The sequence below is a fragment of the Zalophus californianus genome, chromosome 12 (genome assembly GCF_009762305.2).
Source record: "Zalophus californianus isolate mZalCal1 chromosome 12, mZalCal1.pri.v2, whole genome shotgun sequence".
Classification (NCBI taxonomy): Eukaryota; Metazoa; Chordata; class Mammalia; order Carnivora; family Otariidae; genus Zalophus; species Zalophus californianus.
In genome coordinates, this window is record NC_045606.1 from 20,435,353 (window position 1) to 20,457,075 (window position 21,723).

The 21,723-nt window shown below is 38.1% G+C and overlaps 1 protein-coding gene across 2 annotated transcripts in view; it reads left to right on the top strand.

The window, feature by feature from the left end:
- RELN (reelin) overlaps positions 1-21,723 on the top strand; it is a 492,672-nt gene that overhangs the window by 350,362 nt on the left and 120,587 nt on the right. For both annotated transcript variants that reach the window (XM_027573967.2, XM_027573968.2), the window contains exons 21-23: positions 12,938-13,130; positions 14,145-14,257; positions 20,750-20,887. In XM_027573967.2, coding sequence (XP_027429768.2) covers positions 12,938-13,130; positions 14,145-14,257; positions 20,750-20,887 — 444 coding nt within the window. The remainder of the gene's footprint in view (positions 1-12,937; positions 13,131-14,144; positions 14,258-20,749; positions 20,888-21,723) is intronic.

The following is a 21,723-nucleotide window of genomic DNA, read 5'->3' on the forward strand; positions in this document are numbered from 1 at the left end:
TCTCATGTTCATGGCAGCATCATTTACAGTAGCCAAGATGTGGAAATAACTTAAGTGTCCATCCATGGATGAATGGATAAATAAAATGTGATATATATGTACAAAAGAATGTTTTCAACCATAAAAAAGAAGGAAATCCTACCATTCACAATAACTTGGATTGACCTTGGGAAAAAAAGCAAACTCACAGATACAGAGAACAGATTGGTAGTTGCTAGAGGTGGGAGGTAGGGAGTGGGTGAAATGGGTAAAGGTGGTCAAAAGGCACAAACTTATGATACATATGATACATGTCTCTGATTGACTTATTTCGCTCAGCATAATATCTCACTGATATGAGGAATTCTTAATCTCAGGAAACAAGCTGAGGGTTGCTGGAGTGGTGGGGGGTGGGAGGGATGGGGCGGCTGGGTGATAGACATTGAGGAGGGTATGTGCTATGGCGAGCACTGTAAATTGTATAAGACTGTTGAATCACAGACCTGTACCTCTGAAACAAATAATACATTATATGTTAAAAAAAGAAGAAGAAGATAGCAGGAAGGGGAAAATGAAGGGGGAGAAATCGGAGGGGGAGACGAACTATGAGAGACTATGGACTCTGAGAAACTAACTGAGGGTTCTAGAGGGGAGGGGGTGGGGGGATGGGTTAGCCTGGTGATGGGTATTAAGGAGGGCACGTACTGAATGGAGCACTGGGTGTTATATGCAAGTAATGAATCATGGAACACTACATCACAAAGTAATGATGTAATGTATGGTGATAAACATAACATAATAAAATTTTTAAAAAGGCACAGACTTTCAGTTACAAGATAAATAAGTTATGGGCATATAATTTACAGCATGAAGACCATAGTTAGACTGCACAGGCACACCTCAGATATTGTAAGTTCTGTTCCAGACTACCCCAATAAAGCAAATGTTAGAAAAAGCAAGTCACACGAATTTTTTGGTTTCCAAGTGCATAGGAAAGTTATGTTTACACTATACTATAGTATACTAAGTGTGGAATAGCATGATGTCTAAAAAAAGTACTTACCTTAATTTAAAAATATTTTATTGCTAAAAAATGCTAACCATCATCTGAGCTTTCACTGAATCATTATCACTGATCACAGATCACTACAACAAATATATTAATAATGATAATGTTTGAAATATTGCGAGAGTTACCAAAACGTGACACAGAGACACCAAATGAGCAAATGCCAATAGAACTTTTTTCAACACAGGGTTGCCACAAACCTTCAATTTGTAAAACAAACAAAAAAACCCCAGATATCTGCAAAGTACAATAAAGCAAAGCACAATAAAACGAGGTATGCTTATATTGTGTATTTGAAAGTTGCTAAGAGAGTAGATCTTAAAAGTTCTCATCACAAGAAAAAAATATTTGTAACTATGTGAAGTGAGTGGATGTTGACTAAACTTATCATGGTGATCATTTCACTATGTATACATATACCAAATCATTATGCTTTGTACCTGAAACTAATACAATAGTATATGTCAATTATATCTCAATAAAACGGGCAAAGATTAAAGTAAAAAAAGATGGAAAAAAGAAAAGATACAGTTTTTAGTGGTGCTTGAGGAAAAGCAGATTTAATTAAAAGATTTAGAGATCAATGAGATGTAGAAATGTTGAAAGGCTTCCTAGGTACTTTGATGGGTGTTAAAATAAAAGGTACTCGTTCCTTGTTATGTGTAATTTTTTTTTAATTAAAGTGCTCTCTTTTCTTTTTACAAGTAAATCAGTAGCACTTGCATTGTTAGGGTCGGTTTTTAGAAAGAGAAATTTCCTAAGGTTTGTCATGAAAGTGGAGAGAAAATAGAAAAGCAACATGCAAAAGTGAAATGAGCTGTGAATGACAACAGGCTCAATCAAGAAAACAGGGTAATATGATGCGGTATTTAGTGTTGTGATGGGAGGATTTGGGATGCCTAGTTTTTCACACCAGCCCCAGGTGGCACAGTCAGCCCAGGGGATGTAGGAAAATACAGGTGTAAAAGGGGGAGAACAGCTACAGGGTGGGTGTCCCATGAAATGAAATCCTCACATTGAAAAAGCCTAATTTATTTTGGTGTGTTGAAGAGTTTATTAGCATTCAGTTTAAAAAGATTTACACCTGTGGTATATCAAGACACAGGAGTTCTTTTTTTTTTAAGGATGATTTTAATATATTTAACTCACTTTTTTAAACATATAATGTATTATTTGTTTCAGAGGCACAGATCTGTGATTCAATAGTCTTACACAATTCACAGCGCTCACCATAGCACATACACTCCCCAGTGTCTATCACCCAGCCGCCCCATCCCTCCCACCCCCACCACTCCAGCAACCCTCAGTTTGTTTCCTGAGATTAAGAATTCCTCATATCAGTGAGGTCATATGATACATGTTTCTCTGATTGACTTATTTCGTTCAGCATAACACCCTCCAGTTCCATCCATGTCGTTGCAAATGGCAAGATCTCATTCCTTTTGATGGCTGCATAATATTCCTGTGTGTGTGTGTGTGTGTGTGTGTGTGTGTGTGTGTGTGTGTGTGTGTGTGTATACACCACATCTTCTTTATCCATTCATCTGTCGATGGACATCTTGGCTCTTTCCATAGTTTAGCTATTGTGGACATTGCTCCTATACACATCGGGGTGCACGTACCCCTTCGAATCCCTACATTTGTATCTTTGGGGTAAATACCCAGTAGTGCAATTGCTGGATCGTAGGGTAGCTCTATTTTCCAACTGTTTGAGGAACCTCCATACTGTTTTCCAGAGTGGCTGCACCAGCTTGCTGCATTCCCACCAACAGTGTAGGAGGGTTCCCCATTCTCCGCATCCCCGCCAACATCTGTCATTTCCTGACTTGTTAATTTTAGCCATTCTGACTGGTGAGAGGTGGTATCTCGTTGAGGTTTTGATTTGGATTTCCCTGATGCTGAGTGATGTTGAGCACTTTTTCACATGTCTGTTGGCCATTTGGATGTCTTCTTTGGAAAAATGTCTGTTCATGTCTTCTGCCCATTTCTTGATTGGATTCTTTGTTCTTTGGGTGTTGAGTTTAAGAAGTTCTTTATAGATTTTGGATACTAGCCCTTTATCTGCTATGTCATTTGCAAATATCTTCTCCCATTCTGTCGGTTGTCTTTTGGTTTTGTGGACTGTTTCTTTTGCTATGCAAAAGCTTTTTATCTTGATGAGGTCCCAATAGTTCATTTTTGCCCTTGCTCCCCTTGCCTTTGGCGATGTTTCTAGGAAGAAGTTGCTGCAGCTGAGGTCGAAGAGGTTGCTGCCTGTGTTCTCCTTTAGGATTTTGATGGACTCCTGTCTCACATTGAGGTCTTTCAGCCATTTTGAGTCTATTTTTGTGTGTGGTGTAAGGAAATGGCAAGACACAGGAGTTCTTAAAGAAGTTACCCTTTAGGGTTTGGTCCTTGGTTTAGAATTTGTGGGGCCTTGGCATTTTTGTTGGTGGTGGGTGGTGGTGTTAAGCGGTTTAAGAATTCATGATCTTGGGGTGACTGTGTGGCTCAGTGGGTTAAGCATCTACCTTTGGCTCAAGTCATGATCCCAGGGTCCTGGGATCGAGCCCCCTGTCAGGCTCTCACCTCAGTGGGGAGCCTGCTTCTCCCTCTCCCTATATCCTTTCCCCCACTTGTGCGTGCTTTCTCTCTTTCTCTCTGTGTCAAATAAATAAATCTTAAAAAAAAAGAGAGAGAGAGAGAATTCATGATCTTGGTCTAGGGCTGGTAATATTGTATCACTTCCTTGTCCCTCACAAAAATGGTTCTCGGTAAGGTTCAGAGCTGTCAGGGCAAGCTGAGGGTTCTCGTGAAGTTGCAAAGCCCCAGTTTTGTCAATGCCACCAGCTGCTTCTATTAGAAGACACAGCCAAGTACTTTTCTTTAGGATTTTTCTTTCATTGAACATCAACCATGTCTTATGTAGAAATTTTGTCAGTTTAAATAGTTTATTAGTAAGTCTAGAGTTTTCTTGGGATTATTTTTTACAGAGACTCTGAAAAAAGAGCAGTAAATCAATTTTAAATTGTGCTGCTCACGGAAGCCAGATGGGATGAGGTGGGCTCCCAAGAGCCACTTCAACCGCCATTTCATGGTAAGTGATTGTTCTAGGAAGCTTAGCAGATAAATGAGGTAAATATATTGAGTGACAAACTGAAAAGTCACTTACTGTTGTTTTCAACAACTATGTAAAGAGTACTTTCAGTACCCAGGCGTATCAGTGTCACTCTAAAATTGGTAATATAATTGAATATTCCCCCAAGCAGGTTTACAAATGACTTTACTAAAATAGAGTCTACTTATTAGGTTTTTTCAACATGAGGATTTCATTACATGAAATTTTTCATTCATTGATAGACTAATTTATACATGTGACTGTTTATTGATTGCGCTATTGGGCACTATTTGTGCTGGAGGTGTTGCGATTGGTATCAGAGATGAAGATAGAAAAGTCTTTTGTTTGCAGAGTTTACATTCTAAAGGGGAATAACACCAGTAGCCATGTAAACAAATCCATAATATTTCAGAAAGTGGCTTAATGCTTTGAGGACAAATTAATGGAGTGTTAGGCAGCATAAGTGAAGAGTGAAATGATTTTAGGTAAGATAGTCAGGAAAGCATTAGAACAGAGGCCAGAATAATGAGAGACAATGATGCGTAAAAGTGTGCAAGGAAAGCATCGCAGGTGGAAGAGCAAGAGCAAGGCCCTGAGGCAGGCAAGGAACTAGATTCTATTAGGACCTTGTGTTTATGTATTTATTTTTAGAGAAGGGGAGAGACACAGAGGGAGAATGAAAGAGAATCTTAAGCAGGCTCCACACTCAGTGCAGAGCGCCACGCAAGGCCTGATCTCACAACCCTGAAATCAATGCCCTGAGCCAAAATCAAGAGTTAGATGCTTAACCGACTGAGCCACCCAGGTGCCCCTATGACTTTATAGAGCAACATAAAGATTTTGGAATTTACTCTAAGTTATATGGGAATCCAGTAGTTTGTAGCAGAGGAGTGATATGATCATACTTATATTTTAAAAATAATTATGGCTGCTCTTTGGAGAACAGATAATAGGGGGTAATAGGAGAAGCAGTAGAAGGAGCTCAGCTCAAAGGCTAACAGTGTCATTTGCATATGCTTATAATGATGCTAGGAACAGAATGATGCTGTGGAGAAATGGACCACTTGAAGATATATATTGAAGGACAAAGCCTTGGGACCTGCCAAAGAAATGGATAAAATGGCTGTGTTCCAACACTCATGTCCTGTTGTTGTCCGCACAGTTGACTTTTAAGTCATTTATTTCTCCAAAGTGAGATCTCCCTAAAAATCTCCATTTGGACTAAGTAGCTAAGTGAGAATCTGGAAGTAATAGAACACACCACTAAACAAATTAACAAGAGAGTTCTACACTTAATGATTTAGATTCATGGTATGTGTGGCTTGTTCAAACAGAAATTCAATAGGCTGAGACAATTACTTTCTATGGACAGTGGTTCAGGAGATCTCCAGGGTAGATAGAGTGACCTGGCCCAGCTGGCCTCTCCTGCCTCTCGGCCTTTCACTCAATCCACCCCAACCATGTTGATCTCTCTATTCCAACAAGTCAAGCTCTTTCCTCTTCTAGCACCTTTGCATTAGCTCTGCCTCTTCCTGGGAAGTTCTTTGATTAGTCATTTTGGGCACATGCCAGGACCCGCAAGATTTCCAGGGGCCTGGAAGAAGTCCAGGGGCTGGGGAAATGAATATTGTCTCAAAAATATGATAAAAAAATTGCAAAAATAGAATTAATAAATTTAAATTAACTATCTACAAAACATAATATATGTTAACTCCATTCATTGCTAAATTTGAATATTCATAAAATTTCATGATACTGGAAATAATTTTTTGGTCAGATTCCTGAGCATGCTAAAAAATTATAACCAAATGTAAATTACATGCTTTACTAGTAGCCAAATAAAATTTAAAGGCAAAATTATAAAATCCATTTGAAGGTTTTTGCAGTGAAAAAAATATATTTAATTGACATGGATGTACTTTAATATATTTGCCATGATGTGTAATGGAGTTTCCAACATTAAAATTATCAAGGTCCTTTAAAAGTCTTCAGATGGCTCTGCTTGGCTTCCCATTGTGGAAAGGGTAAAAAAAGAGAGAATTTCAAAGATTCCTCATGTATTTTTCTCTCTTGCCACACCCTTGATTGCCAACTCAACAAAATAAATAAGGGGTGGTCTAGCTATTTAGAAATACACAAGAACTTAAAAAAGGTTTTTTTTTTTATTTGAATATGGTTGACACACGGTGTTACATTAGTTTCAGGTGTACCACATAGTGATTCAGCTTCTTTGTACATTATGCTGTGCTCATCACAAGCGTAGCTACCATCTGTCACTATATAACACTATTACTATATCCTTGACTATATTCACTATGATGTGCCTTTAATTCCTGTGACTTATTCATTCCATAACTGGAAGGCTGTATTTCCCACTGCCCTAACTCAGTACCACCTTTTTTTGAGGGCAACTTGACAGTAAATTCTCATTTTTAAAATTTGCTTTGACCAAGCAATTCTGCTTCTAGAGATTTATCCTAAGGAAATAATTGGACCAGTACACAAAGATATATAAGGATGCATATTATAGCAGCATTGTTTATAACAGTGAAAAATGGAGCAACCTCCAAAGAGTTCCATAATTGGAGATAGGCTTTATTCTCAACATTTGTTTAATATGGAGAGATGTCAATGAAATAGTTGTAAAAAGGAAAAAAAAAAAAGAGGGTTGCCTGGGTGACTCAGTCAGTTAAGTGACCAGCTCTTGATTTCGGCTCAGGTCGTGATCTCCTGTGGATCAAGCCCCACCTCCACTCCCCACTGCACGTGGAGCCTGCCTAAGATTCTCTCTCCCTCTCCCTCTGCCCCTCCCCTACCCCCAACTCGTGCACGCACTCTCTCTCTCTCTCAAAAAAGGAACATGTTTATTATGATTTTATAGTAATTTTTTTAAAAGAAAGAAAAGTGAATGTTTATGTGTGTGTAAACATAAGGAAGTCTGGAGGTATTTATACCAAAATGTTAGCAGTGATCATCTTTAGGTAGTAGAACTGTGAATTTTTACTTAAAAAAAAAATACTTCTATATGGCCAGATTGTTTTTTCCAGTAAATGTAAAATTTATATAATACACTAAAATAGTATAGTTATTTCTGTTTTGAGATATAATATTATAGAAATAACAAATGAGTTAAAATGCCACCTTTAATTCCACAATACAACAAGACAGTCAACTACATCAAATATTTCTTTGATGATCACAAAACCAAAACAAAAAGGATGACATTAGAGAGGCTTAGATTTATTTACATGTCCTTTTGGAGATGAATATAACTTCTGAGTGGTATCAAACCAAAACCAGCTTTATGTTGCTTTTCTATTTTTGTGGAATTGAGCTTTGCAGAGCTGTTATCTTCTGTGGGATTCTTGAAAATAGTGGAATATTGCTTAGGTTTCTAAGAAATGTAAATATTGGTACATTATCTTGTCTTGTGGCATATTGGCAGTGAGACTTCAGACACATTGTCTAACTTACTAAACTTTTTTTTTTTAGAGAGAGAGAGAGAGTGTGTGAGCGCATGCATGTTCGAGAGTGGGGGTGGGGCAAGGGAGGGGGAGAGCTCCAGGGTCAGACACAGGGCTCAATCTCAGGACCCTGAAATCAAGTCAGGTGCTTAACCAACCGAGCCACCCATGCACCCCATTACCAAATCTTTCTTAAAGAGATGGGATCAGTTGTTGAAAGTGGCTCAGTCCCTGGGTGAATTTGCCTTGAAGAAACTTTGTGGTCCGAGTATTCTCCCACTTATGTTGGTTATGTGTATCTGCCCTTCATATAAAAGAGGCTTTTTTATGGAGATGGGAAAGAGCCTCTGGGGAAATGCAGGAAGAGTGATTTCTTTAAGTGAGAATAACCTCAAAACCTTGTCTGTGTTCATTATAGCACGTAAGTAACTATGGTTTTGTAAAACTTGCCTTCTTCCCAATTGAGAAGCCTCACTCGTGCTCATTTTATTCAGCATTCTTTAAGTGTCTTTAATAGGCAAGACAGAATGGAAAGGACATTCAAGTAGAAATCAGAAGGCCTGGTTTCTAGCTTTTTAGTGACTGTGTAATCCTGGGACCAGCAGCTCAGCTATTGGGTTTTTCATCTCCATAACCCAGGGTTAAGGATCCCTCATGGCCTCCCAAATGACCTTGACTCAAAGGTCAAATAAGATAATCTAGCTGTTGGAAAACCATGATGTCCTGCGACAACACCAGGTGCTTCTGTGAGGTGCACAGGTTCTGAGTGCGTTAGGGGATGCAGGGATGAGTAAGATATGATCTCCCCCTGCAGAGGGGCTTCCAGCCTAGTCAGGAAAACAGGTCGTTGGCAATATGTGAGATTAACAAGGGAGGAGGAGGCAAAGGAGCTGTGTTATGGATAAGTATAGAACTGTGGAGACCGGAGTTACATTATGGTGTCATCCATTTTACCAGAAGTAATCTTGTCCTAGTGGAAAGAATTACCCCCATTCTCTCATTAAATCTTGTAATTACATGCAGGAACTTTTTTACTGTTCCTTTATTTTTGAGGCACTCTTGAAAATCAACATGAATGAAACTAAGGGTCCTGATTCCCAATGCATTCTGTCTCCAGAATTTCCCCCCAAAAGGCTGATGTGGACTGTTCTTTTTTGTTTCTCTGATTCTAACAGATAAGTTCAGCTTCATTTTTGCCTTTAGGAACCTATCTTGACTTAAACAAGCAACAAAGAGGAGCAGTTTTATCACTTAAAGGGTGGCAGTCCGTGAAATTCTCACCTCTAAAACTCCAGCTGAGTAAGAACATCAGCGTATTCAGAAGGGGAAAAGCTGACCTAATATTACTGGCTTTCAGCCAGTCTTGAATAAATCATAAACAACTGAATGAACTTGTGCTATGAATGGTCAAGATTTTTAAGGCATAGATGTCTGTGCTTTTCTTGTGTTATTTTGCTTCCGATTAAGGTATCAGGATAGGTGAGGTGAAGGTGATAACCACTACACTACAAAAACAAGGTAGAAGACATGAACAGACACTTCTCCAAAGAAGACATACAAATGGACAACAGACACATGAAAACATCCTCAACATCACTTGTCATCAGGGAAATACAAATCAAAACCACAATGAGATACCACCTCACACCAGTCAGAATGATTAAAATTAACATGTCGGGAAACAACAAATGTTGGCGAGGATGCAGAGAAAGGGGAACCCTCCTACACTGTTGATGGGAATGCAAGCTGGTGCAGCCACTCTGGAAAACAGTATGGAGGTTCCTCAAAAAGTTGAAAATAGAACTACCCTAAAACCCAGCAATTGCACTACTTAGTATTTACCCCAAAAATACAAATATAGTGATCCGAAGGGGCATCACATTCCAATGTTTGTAGCAGCAATGTCCACAATAGCCAAACGTGGAAAGAGCCGAGATGTCCATCAATGGAAGAATGGATAAAGAAGATGTGATATATATATATATACAATGGAATATTATGCAGCCATCAGAAACAATGAATACTTACCATTTACATTAATGTGGATGGAACTGGAGGGTATTATGCTGAACAAAATAAGTCAATCAGAGAAAGACAATTATCATATGGTTTCACTCATATGTGGAATATAAGAAACAACACAGAGGATCATAGGGGAAGGGAGAGAAAACTGAATGGGAAGTCATCAGAGAGGGAGACAAACCATGAGAGACTCTTAACTTGAAACAAACTGAGGGTTGCTGGAAGGGAGGTGGGTGGGGGGATGGGGTAATTGGTGATGGGCATTAAAGAGGGCATGTGATGGGATGAGCACTGGGTGTTCTATGCAACTGATGAATTATTGAACTCTACATCTGAAACTAATGATGTACTATATGTTGGCTAATTGAATTTAAACTAAAAAAATATATATCAGGATAGGGGGTATCATATGGTACCATGAAGTATGGCAAGCATTTTGGTTAGAAAGCATTCAGGTGTGGCTCACAACAAAAACAAGAAAAGATGCAACTACTAGTAGAACAGATATTTGTGCTAAGTAAGAATTTTATTGTCACTGTTTAACAGATCTTTTAGACTCTTGACCTTTTTTAAAAGATTTTATTTTTATTAATCTCTACACCTACTGTGGGGCTCAAACTCACCACCCGAGATAAAGTGTCACATGCTCTATCAACTGAGCCAACCAGCCGCCTGAGACTCACTCTTGTCCTTTTATATCATTTTTATGTTTTTCTTTCTTGGTGTCTTGGCACCTTTAAAAGCTGTTATCGTGAGGGTAGCTCACAGAGCATATCCTTCTCAGGTTTGAATACTCACTATCTTTAACCAGGTTCATGGTTGATTGTAACCATGCAAAAGTTAGGTGCAGGCAGTATTTACAAAACACCGCATTTCTTTCTGTTTCTCTTAGATTTGCAAGGACACTAAACCATCTCTGAAGGGAGGAATTTACAAGAAACTGATTGTGAAAATAATCTTAAATTATTTCAGAAATGCTGGGGTGAGGAAATACTGTGCAGGACATGAGTGAGAAAGTTCTAGTGGCTCTCCGTGGACTGCAGACTGTGCTGCCCTGCACGTGTGGTTTTTCCCAGTTGCCCAGGATAGATAGCATACCTTTAGAGTAAACAATTCAATATATGTTAATTAATTGAATTTAAATTAATTTTTTTTAATTTTTTAAAAAAATTAAGTGATTCAAATGACTAATTAGTTGGCTCCCTTATTTACCTTCCTCCTAAGAGGCACTAGAAAGAACATTTAACCCTTGACGTCAAAAGCAACATTTATTTCTCATGGGGAGAAGTAGTCAGGACTTTTTTTCCTTACTTAAAAGACTCTGGAATTTATATGGACAAGTTTGTGCCTATAGAGCTTACTAGTGTTTTTCTTCTATATTGATTCTTTTGTTTTGTAATATTGCTAAAAATTGCATTCTGCAGCTTTGTGTTTGCGAGAATGCATCCCATACACTCTGTCACACAGCAGCAATCCTGGGTTTATTATCTCTAACTCCAAACTATCATTACACAGTAACTGAAAGTTAATGATTTTTAAATTAACTATATATGAAAGTTATTCAAAACTGCAGCATTTTCGTCTCCATCTTTTAACAATAGAAAGATAGAGAGATCGTGTATTGGTTAAGAGGTTTTAGAGTTGGGCAGAGCTGAGTTTATACCAAATCTCTACCATTTACTATCCCCATTTCCCCATTTGTTAACTAGAGATATATTCCTACTTCACAGAGTTATTGTAAGGATGGAACTAAGGATGATAATATGGGTATTGCGCTTAGGACAGTCTGAAGATATGGCCTAGACTCAACAACGTGTGGGCATCTTTATTATTAACAATGAACAATTTATAAGCCCTGGATGTGTAACACCAGCAGCGATAAATATGACACATCCCTTTCTTTTATTGACCATTCAGCTAAAGCAGAGTTTGGGGGCTCTTAACCATTTTATTCCTCTATTCATTGTCCAAGTGTAAAAACTGAATTTAAAATTGGTAAAGAGTAATTAGTCATTGTTAGGAAAAAGCTTCTTGCATTTTGTAACCTTGAGCCCAAACCCATGATGATCCTCTATATGGACAATGTTCCATCTTTAAATAACATCTTAATGTCTGCAAGAAGCAAGGTGGAGTAGTTACTCCTTATTTTGCTGATTCAGCAAAGGACGAATAAGAAAAAATATTAAATGCCTCAAAGAGATCACAGATTTTTGCACCATTCCCTTTATATCAGCTCAGCCCCCTGACTAATAGGAGCTACTGCTGTTCTGTGGTATTGGCCCTGCTTCACAATAGCAGTACCAAGCATTGTGGCAGACAAACCCCAGTGGGATTAACCCTGGGAATGTTTACATTGACCCATATTAACCACAGTGAAAAATGTGTCCATATTTGAATCTCCTCTGATGGATGATAAATTCGTTGAGCAGCTTGCTCTAAAAAAGTAATTGTGCCTGTCATCAAACAGTTTACAATTACATGGTACTCAACTGGGACCCAGTAAAATTTTACCAACTTGAGGCACAGTCATTAAAACTACATTATGATGTTTTCAGTATTTAATGCCTAAGCTTTATGGAACACTACATCAAAAACTAATGATGTACTGTACGGTGACTAACATAACATAATTAAAAAAAAAAAAGAAAAAAATGCCTAAGCATTGAAGATTATTTGGAAAATTAAAAAAAAAAAAAGAAAAGCTGTAAACTAGTTTCCCACCACCAACTAGAGCCACTGCAAACATTCTGGTGAATTTCCTTTATGCATCATTTTGTGGATTTTTAAAAATTTATTTTCTCATAAGCATGTTAATGTGATTACATTACCTTCATAAATATTTGAAATATGGATGATCTGTCAAGTGTCTATCCCAGTTTATTTAAGGATTCCATTTTCCCTGTAGTTTGACATTGAAATGGTTACCAATTACTATTATAAATAGCCCTGCAATATTCATCATGTTTTATAAAACTGCCCTTGAATTTAGGATTATTTCCTTTGTATAGATTCTAAGAAGTGGGATTAATGAGTCAAAAGGTTTACACTCATGAACAATGTATGAGTGAGTATCCATTTTCAAATATATCTGACAACTCTAGGTATTAACTTTAAAAAAAATACATTGCTTCTTTGATAGGCAGATTGTTTTAATTGCATTTATTAGATTGACTGAAATCCATTCTTGAGCTTGGCAAGATTTAAACAAGCAAAATGAAGCTATTTTGGTGTATGGTATGAAATGAAGAGCCTAATTTTCCCTAAAAACGTCGCTGTTTTTAATCTTCTGATTCCCGCCTCTTTCAGTTTCACGGGAGATTCTAAACTTGCATCAAGTATGCGCTATGTGGAAACACAATCAATGCAGATAGGAGCATCCTATATGATTCAGTTCAGTTTGGTGATGGGCTGTGGCCAGAAATACACTCCGCACATGGACAACCAGGTGAAGCTGGAGTACTCAACCAATCATGGCCTCACCTGGCACCTGGTCCAAGAGGTAAGTCTATTTTCTCTAATGCTTGTGTAGGCTCCTTCTTTTTACATAGGAAGCAGAGAGTTCCAAAAGTTTAGGTTTGGTTCAAAAGGAACAATGTTATTTGTAACTGAGCACTGACGTCAAGTCAGCAATAAGGATTCCACATTCTGCATATCAGATACTAAATTATAATTGAAAATAAAAAAGAAATGAGAATAACTTCAGGACTGGGTACTCTAGGATGGTGTTTGGAATATTTCTCTAACCCTCTTCCTCCATAAATTTTTTCTAACCCTTCCTTCCTCCTTCCTCTCTTTCTTTTCTCCCTAAAGCATGTCTTCATCTGGTCCTTTCTAACTCTCTTTACCTGTAGGTAGTCCATATTAAAAATCTGGCACATCTTGCCTTTAAAAAAGAAAAAGAAGAAAGAAATACATAGATCCAGATTCTTAGGATCATATTGTACTTCTTTACACACACGGTGATCTGACATTACAATACATGCATAAATAGCACAGTGATTAGAATAATTTTGCCAAATGCCAGTGTTATGATAAAAGGTCAAAATATGGATCTTAAGCCATGTCCATATTATTTTTTTAAAGATTTATTTATTTGAGAGAGCGAGAATGAAAGAGAGAGAGAGAGAGTACATGAGACGGGGGGAGGGTTAGAGGGAGAAGCAGGCTCCTCGCTGAGCAGGGAGCCCGATGCGGGACTCGATCCAGGGACTCCAGGATCATGACCTGAGCCGAAGGCAGTCGCTTAACCAACTGAGTCACCCAGGCGCCCCATGTCCATTTTTATATGTGAGAATTAAACGACATTTAGTTTCATGGTGACACTTGTTTCCCCGTTTTTTCCCAAATATTTCAGCTTCACAGAGGAAGAATCATGAATTGCATCCATATTGCAAATAGTTAAAATTATGACATTAGATTTCTCTAAGGCCTTTTGCATTTATGGTGAGTGAGTCAACATATTGTCCCTGGAGGAACAGAAGCCAAGTTTAATTTTTGCCTTCCTCTCTCTTAGGAATGTCTTCCAAGTATGCCGAGTTGTCAGGAATTCACGTCAGCAAGTATTTACCATGCCAGTGAGTTCACGCAGTGGAGAAGAGTCATAGTGCTTCTTCCCCAGAAAACTTGGTGAGAGATGACATCGTAGTGACTTTAACTTTTACCATCTCTGTTAGCACGACTTGAATATGAAGAAGAGTTAAGCACAATGGCAAGATGAATTTTCTTTGTCATCAAAAGACCCAGATCTTTCTTTTATGCTGAGGATATTTGAAAAATAGAGCTAATGAAAATTTGATTTCCAAACTGTCCTCCTTTTTTTTAATTTTTTTATTATGTTATGTTAATCACCATACATTACATCATTAGTTTTTGGTGTAGTGTCCCATGATTTATTGTTTGCATATAACACCCAGTGCTCCATGCAGTACGTGCCCTCTTTAATACCCATCACCAGGCTGACCCATCCCCCCACCCCCCTCCCCTCTAGAACCCTCATTTGTCCTACTTTTTTTTTTTAATTTTCATATGGTTGACAGTGTTACATTAGTAACATCAGGTGTACAACTTAGTGATTTGACAACTCTGCACATTATGCTGTGCTCACCACAAGTGTAGCTACTGTATGTCACAGCACTACTACCATGCCACTGGCCATATTCCCTATGCTGCACCTTTTATTCCTGTGACTTATTCTTTCCCTAAACGGAAAACTGTATCTCCCACTCCCCTTCACCCATTTTTTCCACCCTCCCTACCCCGTGGCAATCAACAGTCTGTTCTCTGGATTCGTTGGTCTGATTCTGCTTTTTGTTTGTTTATTCAATTTTTTGCATTTTATTTTATTTTTTATGATTTTATTTATTTATTTGAGTGAGAGAGGGAGAGAGCATGAGCAAGGGGAGCGGGAGAGGGAGAAGCAGATGCCCCGCTGAACAGGGAGCCCAATGTGGGGACTCAATCCCAGGGCTCTGGGATCATGACCTCAGCAGACACATAATCAACTGAGTCACCCAGGGCCCCTGTTTTGTATTTTAGATTCCACGTATGAGTGAAATCATGTGGTATTTGTCTTTCTCCGTCTGACTTATTTCACTTGGCATAATACCCTCTATGTCCTAGCTTTTTCTGACCTCCCTTTCTGCACCAACTCAATGAGCTGTTCCTTTAGCTTTGACGTATGTTAAAAGGGAAGGGTACGGGAATCCAAAATCTCCTATGTCAAGATGATTTGCATTTCAAGGCCGTTTTCTCGCTGCAAAGCCCTACGTTTTTATTTCAAAAGCTTAATACACAGTTTTTTTACTATTCACATTCTCTCAGTAACCATAAAAATCATCCCCCAAGAAGCTAAAGCCACAGTAATTAGGGAGAAATTTAAATATTTGATAATGTTTAAGAGAAAAACACCTTTTCCCCCTAAATATTACATAATTTTGTTAGATTGATTGCTCTGGGCATCTGCTGGTGAGGAATAGATTGTAGGAGAAAGAGTGAAGACAGGGAGTCGAGTTAGAAGTTTCCAGGCATTCCATGTTTAGGTGGCTTGGAGTATGACTGTAGCAGACAAGACAAGAGCCATCCTTGTGAAATATATTTTAATCAAATAGAGCTTGCTGATGCACTCCATGGGAGCTGTGGTAGAAAAGGAAGAATCAAAAACAGTTTGTAAATCCGAGGCCTAGGGAAACTGACTGAGGTGGGGAAGCCTGGAGAAGGAGTGGATTTGGGGCAGGAAATGAAGCGTTCTGTTTCTGGGATGCGGAGTTTAAGATACTTATCTATCCAAGCAGAAATGTCAAGAAGCCAACTGGACTTATACATCTGGAACTCAGAAAAGAGGTTTGGGTTGAAGAGTTGAATACCATGAGTACTGTTTGAAGCCCTGTGACAGGATAAGCTTGCCCAAGAAAGAACCTTAGACTAGAAATTAGAAGCTCTCAGTCTATCCTTTCCAGTGATTAATTAATCACATGATTTTAACGATTCACAACCTCTTCAAGCCTGATTTCTTATGAGTAGAATGAAGTTTAATTAGATGATCTTAAAAGTCCCTCTCAGTTCAGGAATTCTAAGATTCTGTGACGTGGGTAGTAGGAAAACCATGAAAGAGACAAGAATTGTATTTTTCTGTGGCATCAGCCTTCCAAGAGCCCTTTTGTAAAGAGAAAATTACTAAATAAACCCTTCTTCGATTATTTTACATGGAAGTTAGGCTCCACACAAAAACAATTGGTTAGATTACAACCCAGAATTATTATTATACATCCTTTAGTTGGAGATTGAATTACTGAATTATAGAAGAATGCCTCCTTGATTATTTTTAAGGATTCATCATTATATCAGTTGGAATAAAATGCTTGAAATTTGATTTCCACAGGTTTTTTTTATATCCAACTGTGAGCCATTTCCTAGATATTCTGCTAATGCTTTGTATAACAAGTTGCTACTTTCTCTAACATCCTACTTTTTTATGTCTACTGCTGGGAATATAATCAGGATTTGTATTTAATTTCAATGGTATTCCAAGCATATCTATCATGATTATAAAAAAGCAACAGATCAAACAATTGAAATAGTAGTCATACTTGCTGTAAAGCTACTGAGGTTTTTTCTTTATGATTATTTCACCATTAAGTGTATCACCCTCATTATTTAAAAATGTTGATTTTTATTTATTGACATGTAAGGTATAATTTCAAAATTATGATGGTAAGTTCATCTTGATGGTGTATCTTAGAGATGTCTTTTCATCCCCAGAAATGTTATAAACTATTATTCTTTTTTTTTAAGATTTTATTTATTTGAGAGAGATAGAGTGCATGCAAGAGAGCACAAGCAGGGAGAGGGGTTAGGGGAGAAAGTGAGGGAAAAGCAGACTCCCCGCTGAATGGGGAGCCCAGGACCCTGAGATCATGACCTGAGCTGAAGTCAGATGCTTAACCAACTGAGCCACCCAGGCACCGCTAAACTATTATTCTTAATTAATGTAGTTTAGACAGTATCCAAAAAATACTGTCCTTTATCAAAAAAAAAAAAAGAAAAAAACACCTTTGCATGTTATTTCACATTCAGATGGTATGTTGCATTATTATTTCCTAGCTTACAAGATAGTACCACTGAGTTGAAAGTTTTAGTATAGTCAGAAAAATCAATTCTCATCAATGTTTATTAGACACTTGAGAGGAAATCTATTTGACCCTTAAACACTTCAGTTCCAACACTGCCTGCCACATGTTGGGTACTCATTAAATGTTGGGGCATTGAATAGAATTTTAATTCAGTGTGCCTCGTTGTCTATAGATTATTCCTGCAACCATTTGCCTTTAAATCCATATAACTGAATAACTAAACTCTGCTTTTCCAAATTTTTTTCAAAGCCCTGGGTAAAGAAAGTAAAAATATTTTTTAAAAAGGAACAAACCCAGTAAGATATTTTCTTTTAACATTCCTGCTAATACTTAAACTAAACATGGTTGCTATATATAAAAAAAAATAGTGTTCATCTGGTTATTATCATTGGTTTGGGATTTATAATGTTTTTTAAAAGCTCTGCTATAAAGTGCATTTAGTATCCCTGGCATTCTTGATAACTTTATTATATTCATTTCAAACTTTTGCAAATAGCATGTGTTCTTAAGCATTCAGGAAAACAGAGTGCAGTTTAGTTTGAAGCAGTTTTCCTTTTGGCAAATCTTCGTTCTCCTGCTTTGATTCACACATACACAACTCTAAATTGAATACACACAAGCATATGTGGTCCCCACATTACCAAAGATCTGTTAACTTTGGAAAATAGGCTAGATAGGACAACTTAGAGTGGAAATATTGAATATATATACACCTGCTTAGAGAAATTATATTGTAGATGAACTGAACATTTGTTACCCAATGAAAATTAATTTTGTTTTTATGAGAGACATTTACATGAGAACAGGGCCTAATGAGACCCAAACAGCTGTCAGTTGCTACTTCATAAACAAATCTACACCTAATGACTGAATGAGTTTCAGAATAATTGGGTAAATGTAATTACAGTAACTCTGAAGGTGGAAAATACAATTTAGTCAGCCTTCATTTACCTCAGTTCCTCAGCCTTGATACCTTAATACCTAACTACCAAGAGATGACTCGATGCTATTTTAATTCAGTCTAGAAGTTTATATGGGAAAAAATCAAATAAAGACAAGACTGACAAGTTTTGTTGCTTTGAGGAATCCATAGAGTTTGGGTTTTAAATGCAAGTCAACTTCATTTCATGATCCACATAGCAGTGGTCCCACTTTCAGACCCAATCCGAAGTGCACAAAATTTTCCTTCTAAGAATGCTTAGATCTGAGAGGGGGGGTGGGTTGGCAAATTAAATATTTGTATTGAGGGCAATATTTAGCAGTGATGCAGCTGCAAATCAGTGAGATCACACCTTGTGTTCTCATGCATGACCAGCTGGAGATTGCTCACACAACTAATTTTTTTTCTCACTAAAAAGGAAGCCAATATTCAACCTCTTCTGATTCCTTTTCTGTTAATTAACATCAGCACATTAAACTGTGGATTGTAATTTTAAATGGAAAAATCCACTTTAAGCTTTTTATCTTAAGGAAATAGTCTCTTTTTCAAGAGTTCACAAGATGCACGTAAGGACTAATTTACTTAGTAAAAGAATTTAGAATGTGTTTACATGTGACTGTTCAGAAACATACATAAACTGGGAAATCTGGGACAGATGTCTGAAACCCTCCCACCCCATTTTAATGTTTGAAATATCAAAACTTCAAAACAATGTATGCCATGGGTTTCACGTAGGCATGTGACTAGATAGGAAATAAACCATCACCTCAGTCAACAACCACCAGAACAATCACTAAATTTACGAGCTAGAAGGGATCTTAGAAATTGGCTTGCCCAATCCCTTTATTTGAGAGGTGAGGAACTAGAAAGGCTGAAGGTTTAAATGTCTCACTAAAGGTCACACAGCTGATAAATTGCAGAGCTAGAGTCCAAGGGGCCAAGTCCCCAGACCCCTAGCACATTATTTACTCCATTACCTACAGAAGGCAGAAACAGGCTGCCCTTTCCTGGCCTGTTCATCCACTCATTGACTCATTTTTTTAGCAGTTTCTTTTGGTACACCTACTTTATTCTGTCCCTGTGCAAACTGTTGAGACAAAAGATAGCCCTGTCCCCAAAAGAGCTCACAGTCTAGACACATGTAGCCTCAGACTTGACTCAGATTATCAGTCCTGACAAGATATAGTCATCTTTCCTTTGCCTGAAACTTAATTTGCTTCTCCTCTGTAGGGCTCCATGCTCTAAAACAGTGTACCTACTTTTATAGTAGGATCTTCTACAAACCATTTCTTAATGGGGCTATGAAAATTGTGATGGCTATTAGATTTCAAATATAAACTATTACCAGAGAGGAGGTGTATCTGTGTCATTGCATGTATCATGACGTGTGCTGATATGCAGCAAATCAGTGTCTACTGGATGCATCCTGGAATTATCCTACTAGGAATGAAAATGCAACATATTAGCCACAGATCGTTGGCAAAATAAACAATCAAGGCTTAGTCTGGATTTTAACAATCTGTTACATACTTAGGGAGTATTTATTATGTGGGTAATTGATGCAGTAGCCGTTAAGGGATCATTTAGAGCAGTTAAGATCAAGTGTATGTGTAGACAGTGTGCTTAGGGAGGGTTCAATCAATGGAATGGAGCATGCACATGAATTCTGCAAATCCTTTTTGTTTTCTTTTGTTTTGCACATTGACCAAAAAGAACTAATCACAATCCCTGAAAATTTCTAGAGGCAAAAAATATGATGGGAATTGAGAAGAATTTTTTGTGACTGTCAGTGGATGGAAACTTTCTTAACATTGCTCTCAAAATACTCTCTTCTTTAGACTTTCCATCTGGTTTAGACGAATCAAGGTCCCAAGTGTTTCTCTATGTGTAATGGACTGTTTAGCTTTTTGTTTCCACTTAACATCAGCTTGTCCATGAAACCTACCCAAATTAATGTTTCTGAAATAATTAGCAGAATTTAGCACCCAGATGTTCTTACTTCTAGAACATGTTCTTCTTAGAGCACATTGTAGCATGTCCCTCAAGCCCAAAACAATACCCCCAAACAAAAGTTTTGTTTTATATTGAGAGCTCACTGGGAGTTTTCCAATAACTGCTGTTTATTTATTGAAAGAAATTTTATTACCATGATTGAAACACCTCACATTTTCCTCTGTGGAAGAGAGGCTCTTTTGTATATACCTTTTTTTTTTTAATATTCCTTCTTTCTTGCTTGCTTTTCCTAGCATCAAATCTCTGCATAACAACAAAAAAAATCTGATATTTTGTTTTTCTTCAAAACATCGCAAATTAAATTAAGATGGAGGTATATATCCAAACCACAGATTCCTTTTTAACTTTTCGTCATGATCGAATTGTTACATTGGCTAATAATTGAGTAGACAGACTTTCAACTACCAAAGAAAAATGATTGGCAGCTAAATGCAAGTTCCAGAAAGTTTGTCATCTGAAAGAGTCTGAACTCTGACATTCTTCATTCTACCAGATGTTAGTTAAAATATTGTTTTCGCTCCCGTCCCTTGTTTCTAGGTCCAGTGCCACCCGCTTCCGCTGGAGTCAGAGCTATTACACAGCCCAAGACGAATGGGCTTTGGACAGCATTTACATTGGACAGCAATGCCCAAACATGTGCAGTGGGCACGGCTCATGTGACCACGGCGTGTGCAGGTACACACACCGCCATGTGTGATCGATTGCCTGCTTCTCGGGGTTTGTGTTCAGAGGGATAGCACGGCAGTTGTCATCAGAGCGGTACGGACAGACTGATAAATAATGAAGGAGCCAAAAGGAAAACGGTCCTCCTTTCTGCTCTTACTTTAGGTGTAAAAGATGCTGTTACATTTTAAGTGAAGTCTGAAGCCGTATATCCTAAACTTCAAAATCTCACCTCAAGACGAGGCCTCCTGGGTTTAAATTTCAGAGTTTATTAATTAATCCCAAAGTCCTCTTTGGGGGTTAAAAGAGCCTTGCTATTGTTTGTTTCCCTTCCGTTCCCCTGACAGTCTTAAAACACAAGTCAGACAGCTGCTGCGCGCTCTCCTGCGTGGTGTGGCCAGAAGCGTAAGGTTGTAGGCAGGGGGAGACGGTGATTATCGCTAATGAGGATGAGAAAGGAACACACTTGAATACTTAAAGACTCTAAAAGAGACGGAATTTAATCAGAAAGAGGAGCCATAAAACATGGCCAGAGCTACACATCGTATGAGCAGACAAACATTTCCATGTGACTCTCAAGATCTCCAGGAAGATCCCACTCTTCTCCCACGCCACCCCCCAGCCGCCGATACACACGCACGTGTGCACACACATGCACACACAGACGCACGCGTGCACACACAGGCGCACGCGTGCACACACAGGCGCACACACGTACCCATCTCCTCCCTCATTACTCCTTGATGCCTCGGTTCTGCTGTTACAGCACCATTTCTTTTAAGAAAAGATTTCTTTTCAATGTCAAAAACTGACGGTTGTTACAACCACATACACAGATTGACATTGTA